The 10,188-nt window shown below is 44.4% G+C and overlaps 1 protein-coding gene across 6 annotated transcripts in view; it reads left to right on the top strand.

Annotated features, from left to right (window-relative positions):
• Positions 1–245: 245 nt before the first annotated feature.
• The window catches only part of col11a1a (collagen, type XI, alpha 1a), a 160,294-nt gene continuing 150,351 nt past the window's right edge, over positions 246–10,188 (top strand). For 3 of the 6 annotated variants that reach the window (XR_013966181.1, XR_013966182.1, XM_080794326.1), the window contains exon 1: positions 247–785. Coding sequence is in view for 4 of the 6 variants with exons in the window: in XM_080794326.1 (XP_080650452.1) it covers positions 656–785 (130 nt within the window). In the remaining 2 variants the exon portion in view is untranslated. Of the gene's footprint in view, positions 786–10,188 lie in introns of all 6 variants that reach the window. The other 3 variants (XM_080794327.1, XM_080794328.1, XM_080794329.1) reach the window with 3 other exon arrangements.

Below are 10,188 nucleotides of genomic sequence, written 5' to 3'. Positions count from 1 at the left end.
GCCAGAGCCAGGCTATAGATGGTGATGGGAGGGTCCTAAGGAGACTTTCCAGCCCCGTGATTTGCTGATCTCGGGAGGGAGGGGGGGGCTGATCGCTTCCTTGTCATTTTCGTGTGGGTGAATGGGTGGTGTGTGTGTGTGTGTGTGTCTGTGTGTGTGTTTGTAGGGGTCTGCCTGGCCCTCCTAGTCCTGTCGCGTGAAGGAAGGAGAGGCTCCAACCCAGCTCAGTGTAGCCTGACTATCGACTCGCACACTCCGTGCGTTTTGATCAAAGCACCCCCCCAACCCCACCACCCCCCACCCCCCGAGAGAAGGACACCTTCCACTGGCTGAAGGGATCCGAAAGAAAGGGCCAACAAACGGCACAGGGGAAAGGATCAGCGCACCGTCCGGACGCACGGGACGGAACACGGAACGGGGGGCCTGGTTTGGGTTTGGTTGCAGAGAGAAATAAAACACTTTCTTATGGCTTTTTAGCAACCGTCTCCATCACATTCTGGGATTGTGGAAGGGAGTAAGGAAGGGAGGAGAAGGACGGAAGGAAGGAGAAGGGGGACGTCATTTTAAGAAATCACTTTCTTGAAGCCCCGCGGGCCCCCCTCCCCGGAAGGGAAAAAAAAATTGTTCACATTTCTCCTTCGGTGTGAATTAAGAGATGGAGATGCACCGCTGGTCCACGGGACGCTGGAAAACGAAAGGGTCGTCGTGGCTTGCCATGGATTCCCCGGTAATCATCATCACTTTAACCCTGCTGTTGCTGCAGGCTACGGCGCATGTCCGAGCAGGTAAGAAGAACTCACTCAAATGTCAAGCAACTGAATGTCTCTGTAGGGGTCCCCGGTCCCCCCCAAACGGTCCTCCAACTAAATGTCTGGGCCAGGGGTCCCCAAACGGTCCTGCATCTGAATGTCTAGGGGTCCTCTGTCTATAGCCCCAACATGTCCCCTCAGTCCCTACGGACTGAGGGGACATATTGGGGCTATATGGGGTCTCTCCAACGGTCCTCCAACTAAATGTCTAGGGGTCCTCTTAGCCCCACTATCCTTCAGTCCCTACGAGGGAACATATTATTGGGGCTAGGGGGTCCCTCCAACGGACCTCCATCTAAATGTCTATAGGGCCCTAGGGGTCCGTATACGCTTTGGATTGAAAACTAGATGGAACGGGGCGAGCTGTGCAGTGCGGAAGAATGTGACGATAAGTGTCTGTCTGTCTGTCTGAGGATGGAGATATCTACCTGGAGATATACTGTACATACACGCATACAGCAGGGTTGATATGCGGTGCCTCGGTCTGTTTGATCTATAATCCCGCAGCTCAATGTAACTCAAATCAGCTGTGCTATTACTGCTATGGGGCGAGATTTCTGCCCCTATTATTAGCCTACTATTATTATGCGGTTTGTGGAAGAAGCCACGAAGTTAAAAAAAAGCCAACAATGTTCCGCTCTCATACTCAACAAGTGCCCAGTGAATATAAAGTGAAGCGAACCACAGCTGTGGTGGTTGGTGGTTAAAACAAGCAAATAAATGTCGTGGGCACGACCTCAAACTGTATTCATGAAACATATTATTTTTAAAGTGTGATTAAGTCAATTAATCCCACCGTTTTGGGGGGTTTCACCAAATCACCTTTTTACGCATGAATGGACACGCTTTGTGCGTAAATTTCCATCAAAGTTTTGACGGTGCACTTGTTTTATAATAAGCCCCCTCCTCATTCTTATATATCACAGTCAGGCTGATACAGTCGAGCCCCTTTGTGGGTTGAAAAGACTCCATGGCACGGCATGGGGCTGAAACTTATAACTTCTAGGGGGGTTTGGAGTTGAACTCTATGGTCCGCTAGGTGTGTGTGGACACGGATAGCCGGGTGGGATCCACCGCTAAAGAATTCCACAGCCAGAGGACACGACACGGCTGTCTGTCTGTCAACTTGTTGTACTTTGCATGCCTCGGGGGCGCATGGAGGAGAAGAGAACATTCTACTGTTCATTCTGCAGGTTATAACATTCTGTGAGCATAACATACATACAGTAGGAGCCTCTGTGTGTTGGAGGAGCATAGCACAGCTTCAACGCGCTGTTCAAATAATGGCGTTATTGTTTTAAACGGCCCGGTAGTCTAGAGGTGCGATGTTTGTTCGCTTGTTCGTGTGGCAAATTTCACCGGACGATGTGTGACAGTTTGAGTTTACACGTTAGTTTAGTAGGCTATGGTTCTTTAGTTGTATTAATTAAGGAACAGACTAGTGCAGGTGCGCGTTCGTTTTCACGCCAACTTTATTAATTAATAAACTGGAAATGTTGCTTTGATAAAAATGTGTCTGGATCTCAGCCAGCCATTAGGCCTATATGTGAGCTTTATAGCCAATGAATCGACAGTGGTGTGGCCAGCCAGTCTTCCCATGCAGACTTTTAGATCGATGTATTCATTAGTGTAATTGACTGTAATTGGGTAATTGAGAAGAGTTTCTCACAGCAGGGCTTATACTGACTTTAATTTGGACACATATAGCGCGCCGCAGAGAGCGCACGCACACGCACCCAAGTCAGTGTCCACTCCACACACAAACGCACACGCACACATACAGTCACACACACAGTCACAACTGAGTCAGTCAGTGATATATATGAATGCAAGCGGTCAAGCAGCAGGTATACTAGCCTCCGCTTCATTCATGCCAAACGGGAGCAACACCCTTTTCTCCACGCTGCCCTAGTAGTCCCCACCGAAGTCCCAAAGAAAAGACGAAGTGTACTTTGGCTTGTGCAACAACCCCACCGTGCTATACAGTGAGTGCTGCCCACCAGCTCTCCTCTCCTCTCCTCTCCTCTCTTCCCCTCACCAGCCCACCAGTTCTCCTCTCCTCTCCTCTCCTCTCCTCACCAGCCCTTTGCACTCCCATGTTTGTTTGGTAGGCCTGTGTGTATATGGGGTGGGTGGGTGGGGTGGGGGACACAAGGCCTCGTTGTCTGCCCTGCCTGGCTGGCTGTGGTAGGAAATGTTCCCCCCTCTCTGGAAGTCAAGTGGTTCCCCCAAAGTGGGGTCCGGGGACCCCCAGGAGGTCCTTGAGGGAGTTCCAGGGGGTCCGTCCGTCCCCAGCTATAGTTGGAACCAAATGTTGGACCCTTATTGGGTCTGTAACTCTGAGAGTGTACAAATGGAACCAAAATGGACCCTTATGGGTCTGTAACTCTGTGAGTGTAACAAATGGAACCAAAATGGACCCTTATTGGGTCTGTAACTCTGAGAGGGTACAAATGGAACCAAATGGACCCTTATGGGTCTGTAACTCTGTGAGTGTACAAATGGAACCAAATGGACCCTTATGGGTCTGTAACTCTGTGAGTGTACAAATGGAACCAAATGTACCGTTATGGGTCTGTAACTCTGTGAGTGTACAAATGGAACCAAATGGACCCTTAATGGGTCCATTTAGTTCCATTTTGTATACACTCTCAGAGTTAAATTAACATATTGAATTTTACAATATAAATTGGGGGGTCCCAGAGATATAAATGCCATTAAATGGGGGGGTCCGTAGAACTAATCCTTGTCAAATTTGGGGGGTCCTTGAAATTAAACGGGTCGAGAATCACTGCTAGAGCCCTATATATGGCATATATTTCCACATGAGGGGGGTCCGCGGGGTAATTAGTGTCAATTTGGGGGTCCTTGACATGATAGACTTTGGGGACCACTGCTCTATAGCCCATTCTGGACAGGAACCCCTTTTGGTGTTTTTTAAGCACTATGTTATATATAGGCCTACTTTAGCTATTGAAAAATAGCAGATCTACAAGCTCGTATAGCGGCGGCACTATACCTTGGAGATCTGCTATTTTTGAGAAAATTAATCGTGAAAATGTGCCTCAAATCTTTGAATATATATATATATTCTTTCAGAGCGAACATTTTTAACTCAAATTTTTGCTTATCTGTATTTGGGGTGGGGACCCCATTTCAGATGGGGGTCCGCGGCCAAATACAGATAATTCTTAGGGTCCTTAACATGAAATAGTCTGAGAACCACTGTAGTCTCACTGTTGCCTCGAGTTAACTTTTCGAGGCACAAACAGGGGAGGCGCTGTTTTTACCCAATATTTGACGGTGCGGGATTCTCAGATTGGAGAACCACTGACACAGTGAGTAGCCTCGGAAAACCCAGACGTTTTTATTTCCAGGGAGGAAAAAAAAACTGACATAGAAACATAGGTTTCTTTCAGAAAACAGTCAGGATTTGTAGAAGACATTTAGTAGAATGGTCCTGATGTCTAAATGGTCTAAAAGCATCCTGTCAGCCAGCCTGCCCAGTGATGGGAAACGTCCCCCCCCCTCTCTCTAAGTTAAGTACAGTGTGCTTATTATTAGAAGATGACGGTGTCTCCTTGTTTCACGTCCCTATTATCTTAGACAGGAGCCTTCGTTCAAAGAGCAGCGCAGGTCTCTGCCTCTATAGTGAACAACACACACACACACACACACACACACACACACACACACACACACACACACACACACACACACACACACACACACACACACACACACAGGGCCCTTATGGAGAGGAGAAGCCCACTCCCCATAATAATGGATACTGTCTATGTGTGTGACTGTGACTGACTGTGTGAGTCACTGGGTTCTGGGTTCAGGGCTTATAGAGTATATATGAATAGAGATGGCATCGTATAGTTCTCCTCCCATCCACTTGCATTAAGTTGCTCAAAAGCGCATGAGGCGATTTCACTCCTCCTTCCCGTGTTATAGGAACAGAGTGCATTCTGGGATGGATTTTCCCCCCAAACACATGAACGCGCTGCCGTTGAACGCGCACAAACGTGCACGAACGTGCTGGGGGCCCTTACAGTATGTATAGAACCCACTCCCCATAATGCATACTGTCTGTGTGTCTGACTGTGCTGAGTCACTGGGTTCAGGACACTGTTGTTCTTTTGGCGGCACATTTCTATTTTTAGTTTCACTTAGTTTTAGTCACATTTTAGTCACCTGCAATGTGTTGGTCTGGTTTTAGTTGACTAAATGTCATGAGATTTTAGTCTGTGATTTACAGGTACAGGTGATTTTAGTCAGTGATTTATAGCCTACAGGTGATTTTAGTCAGTGATTTATAGCCTACAGGTGATTTTAGTCAGTGATTTATAGCCTACAGGTGATTTTAGTCAGTGATTTCATCTCACAACGCGTCGCAGCGTATTTTCAGCATGCAACCAAGTGTAAAATGACTTCTACTTGATCTCTTGTCCACTACTAGTCCCTTCCTGACATTTTAGTCTAGTTTTTATTTGTTGACAGAATTGTCAGTATATATTCATGACATGACACAGCTCTCATGTTTTCGCCTGTCTGTCATATAGTCAGTCATCATAGCCATAGTGATGTAAATAGGTTTCCGATGTAATGTAATGTAATGAGTCCCAGGATGCAGGGATGGTCTTTTATTTGAGTCCCAGGGACATTTTATGAGTCCCACTTCAACCATCTTATAGGAGTCATATTTTGCCAATTTTTACAAATTGCAGCATTTAACTCCCATTTCATTTTTTTCATTATGGTTATAATGTGGTTATATTATTCATGTAGAAAACAGAATAAGAAATGATTATTAGAACTAAAGCTAGCAAAATAAACTAGAACAGAAAACAGTACAGTAGTACAGTATAGTGCATAAACTGTGTCTACGAAGGTACAGTGGGAGCTTGTTCCATGCCGACGGCCCGTAGAAGCAAAAAGCTGCTTCCCCGTATTTTTTAGTTGCCATTTTTTTTGGCAAAGCGAGCAGGCCAGCAGTGGAAGACCTTATAGGGGGGCGGTTTGGGACATATTTAGGCAGGCAGTCATGTAGGTAGGAAGGTGCGAGACCATTGAGAGCTTTATAGACAAGTAAAATAATTTTAAAATCAATCCTAAAAACAACCGGAAGCCAGTGCAGTGATGCCAAAACCGGAGTAATAATATGTTCTCTCATTTAGTTCTAGTTAAAACTCTGGCTGCTGCATTTTGGACAAGTTGTAATCTGTCAGTTGTTTTCTTAGGCAGTCCTGAAAAAAGTGCATTGCAGTAGCATTAGCACCATCTTCTTCAGTATAGGCCTATGTGTGATGTGGTTTGGTTTGGTTTGGTTTGGTTTGGTTTGGTTTGGTTTGGCACATGGCATGCATTAGCACCTTTTTGTATACATGCAAATGGGGTATATAGGCGGGCGGGGCGGCGCATTTCTATTTGTAGAGAAATCACGGCGCTTTTTCAGAATGAAACTTTGGTGAACGATCTTTTTTCTGGGCTGACATTATTATACTTCTAATTATTATCTAATATATCTAATTATTATAATCATTATACTTATCTAATCTTTGCGGTGTTTTAACTTTGTTGCCTTCATGCAGTACAGTAGTGTCTACCTGGTTCGATCTGATTTGATTGATTTTAATTATTTATTAATTAAATGCACACAGGAAAGTACAGGTCAAAGAGTATTTATAACCAGAAAGGTTGTTTCCATCGGGGTCCGTCATGCTCAATTCATCTGAGAGATGGAGAGATGGTGCATGGATCATTGGCTGTCCTATAATTCAACCACTCAATCCAATGGATGAGGACGTCTGGTCCATAGCCTAATGCTTAATGCAAGGCAGAATGAGGCATTAGGGCTATGTGGACCAGAGCTAAGGAACTATAGCTCTGGCCCATAGCCCTAATGCTTAATGCAAGGCAGACTGAGGCATTAGGGCTATGGACCAGAGCTCTAATGAATAGCTTCCTCTCCACTAGAGGCTCCTCAGTGTGTTTGATTTCTCTGTCTTCTTTTCCTTTGTGTCAGTTTCTCTCCATTGGTGTTTTATTGGGAGCTGTTTCTATGCAGGACGCCCCTCTCTCTCTCTCTCTCTCTCTCTCTGTCTCTCTCTCTCTCTCTCTCTCTGTCTCTGTCTCTCCCTCTCCCTCTCCCTCTCCTCTCCCTCTCCCTCTCTCTCTCTCTCTCTCTCTCTCTCTCTCTCTCTCTCCTCTCCCCTCTCTCTCTCTCTCTCTCTCTCTCTCTCTCTCTCTCTCTCTCTCTCTCTCTCTCTGTCTCTCTCTCTCTCTCTCTCTCTCTCTCTCTCTCTCTCTCCCTCTCCCTCTCTCCCTCTCTCTCCTGCAGCAGTGTACAGACATGTTTCCCAGCCCCTGGGGCAGTGTGCTGTGCTGCAGCGCGACAGGCTCAGATGTGCATTCCTCCAGCAGACAAAGCTAGCATTTTGACTGAGGGCTCTTTTCTCTCCCCCCCCCCCCCTCTCCCCCCCCCCCCCTCTCTGAACCTGTCCTGCTGGGACACATCAGGGGGAGCCGTAAAAACCCCAACCTTGAGTCGTCTTCGCTGCACAATTAATCGGAGAAAAAGAGATGGAGTTCGAGTCAGTTTTGGTCACATTTAGTCACCTGGAATGTTTTAGTGTTAGTCTAGTTTTAGTCGACTGTCATAAGACTTTAGTCGACTATTTCTACAGTAGATTTAGTCGACTAAAATGTATTCTGGCGGGCTTGATGCCGTCGTGATGACTGTTTTTATACACTTGCTGAAAATAGCCGATCTACAATCTCACAACGCGGCTATTTTCAGCATGCAACCAAGTGTAAAATGACTTATACTGGATCTCTTGTCCACTATAGAGTCCCTTCCTAACATCTTAGTCTAGTTTTTATTTATTGACTAAATTGTCAGTATATATATTTAGTCTTAGTTTTAGTCATCGTAGCTTAGTTTTAATTTGGTTTCCATCTAGTTTTCGTCAGTGAAAAAAGGTAGTCGACGAAATTGACATCAGTTGAGATCCAGACACCTGTATGTGATCTCATTTCTACATTTGAGCCAAACGGCCGGCTGTCCAATTCCTTTCAGTGACTCTCGTGCTTTAGCTTCAAGACGTTTAGACTTTAGCAGAGCTTTAAGTCAAAGCTCTTTGATGTTGTCTTGTTTCAAGCCACAGCAGTTCTGGCTCCAGGTGGCACATTTTCAACGCAGTGCCGTTCAGCAACTATACAGACGATACGTTATTTTAGAGTTGTACCGATGCCAGTACTTTTTATTTTCGTTGAGTAACTTATCTTACCCCCTTTTTCTCCAATTTAATGTCATTGTCATGCCTATATTGATGTTTGTAGATCGGCTGTTTTTGGGGTGATTTGCTGCAGTGTTGTGGTCAGACTTGCTCCCGTTGCATTCGTTCAGCCTGTAGTGTCAATTGGATGTTCTCGGGTCAGACTATCGGGACCGGTACAGAGTACTGAGTAGTACGAGTACTTGAGGGTGGTATCGGGCTATCGGCCCGAGTAACCGATACCAGTATCGGTATCGGAGCAACTCTACGTTATTTTCATGGGGAAAAAAAGAGAATCGTGATCTCTTATTGTTGTTGTTATTGTTATTGTTATTGTTGTTGTTATTATTGATCTCTTATTGTTGTCGGAGGAAAGTCGAGATTCACATTTGAGCAAGAATCGAGTCACAAATACTCACTGTTCGCTCGGTGATGCACTTTTCTACTTGAAAGATACAGTAATACCTCCCTGCTTCATCTTTGATTACAGTACAGCAACGTTAGAATAAAGATACACCTCCCTGCTTCATCTTTGATTACAGTACAGCATCTTTAGAATAAGATACACCTCCCTGCTTCATCTTTGATTACAGTACAGCAGCGTTAGAATAAAGATACACCTCCCTGCTTCATCTTTGATTACAGTACAGCATCTTTAGAATAAAGATACACCTCCCTGCTTCATCTTTGATTACAGTATCGCATCGTTAGAATAAAGATACACCTCCCTGCTTCATCTTTGATTACAGTACAGCAGTGTTAGAATAAAGATACACCTCCCTGCTTCATCTTTGATTACAGTATCGCATCTTTAGAATAAAGATACACCTCCCTGCTTCATCTTTGATTACAGTACAGCAGCGTTAGAATACAGATACACCTCCCTGCTTCATCTTTGATTACAGTATAGCAGCGTTAGAATAAAGATACACCTCCCTGCTTCATCTTTGATTACAGTACAGCATCTTTAGAATAAAGATACACCTCCCTGCTTCATCTTTGATTACAGTATCGCATCGTTAGAATAAAAATACACCTCCCTGCTTCATCTTTGATTACAGTACAGCAGCGTTAGAATACAGATACACCTCCCTGCTTCATCTTTGATTACAGTATAGCAGCGTTAGAATAAAGATACACCTCCCTGCTTCATCTTTGATTACAGTATAGCATCTTTAGAATACAGATACACCTCCCTGCTTCATCTTTGATTACAGTATAGCAGCGTTAGAATAAAGATACACCTCCCTGCTTCATCTTTGATTACAGTACAGCATCTTTAGAATAAAGATACACCTCCCTGCTTCATCTTTGATTACAGTACAGCAGCGTTAGAATGAAGATACACCTCCCTGCTTCATCTTTGATTACAGTACAGCAGCGTTAGAATGAAGATACACCTCCCTGCTTCATCTTTGATTACAGTACAGCATCTTTAGAATAAAAATACACCTCCCTGCTTCATCTTTGATTACAGTATCGCATCGTTAGAATAAAGATACACCTCCCTGCTTCATCTTTGATTACAGTATCGCATCGTTAGAATAAAGATATACCTCCCTGCTTCATCTTTGATTACAGTATCGCATCGTTAGAATAAAGATACACCTCCCTGCTTCATCTTTGATTACAGTATCGCATCGTTAGAATAAAGATACACCTCCCTGCTTCATCTTTGATTACAGTATCGCATCGTTAGAATAAAAATACACCTCCCTGCTTCATCTTTGATTACAGTATCGCATCGTTAGAATAAAGATATACCTCCCTGCTTCATCTTTGATTACAGTATCGCATCGTTAGAATAAAGATACACCTCCCTGCTTCATCTTTGATTACAGTACCAGCTTTAGAATAAAGATACACCTCCCTGCTTCATCTTTGATTACAGTACAGCAACGTTAGAATAAAGATACACCTCCCTGCTTCATCTTTGATTACAGTACAGCAGTGTTAGAATAAAGATACACCTCCCTGCTTCATCTTTGATTACAGTATCGCATCTTTAGAATAAAGATATACCTCCCTGCTTCATCTTTGATTACAGTAGCAGCAGCGTTAGAATTAAGATTTCGTAAACGGTTAGTCCCACTACT

This window comes from Protomyctophum bolini (assembly GCF_963924005.1).
Source record: "Protomyctophum bolini genome assembly, chromosome: 21".
NCBI lineage: Eukaryota > Metazoa > Chordata > Actinopteri > Myctophiformes > Myctophidae > Protomyctophum > Protomyctophum bolini.
Note: the sequence above shows the minus strand (reverse complement) of the source record. Positions and strands in the feature narration are given on the sequence as shown.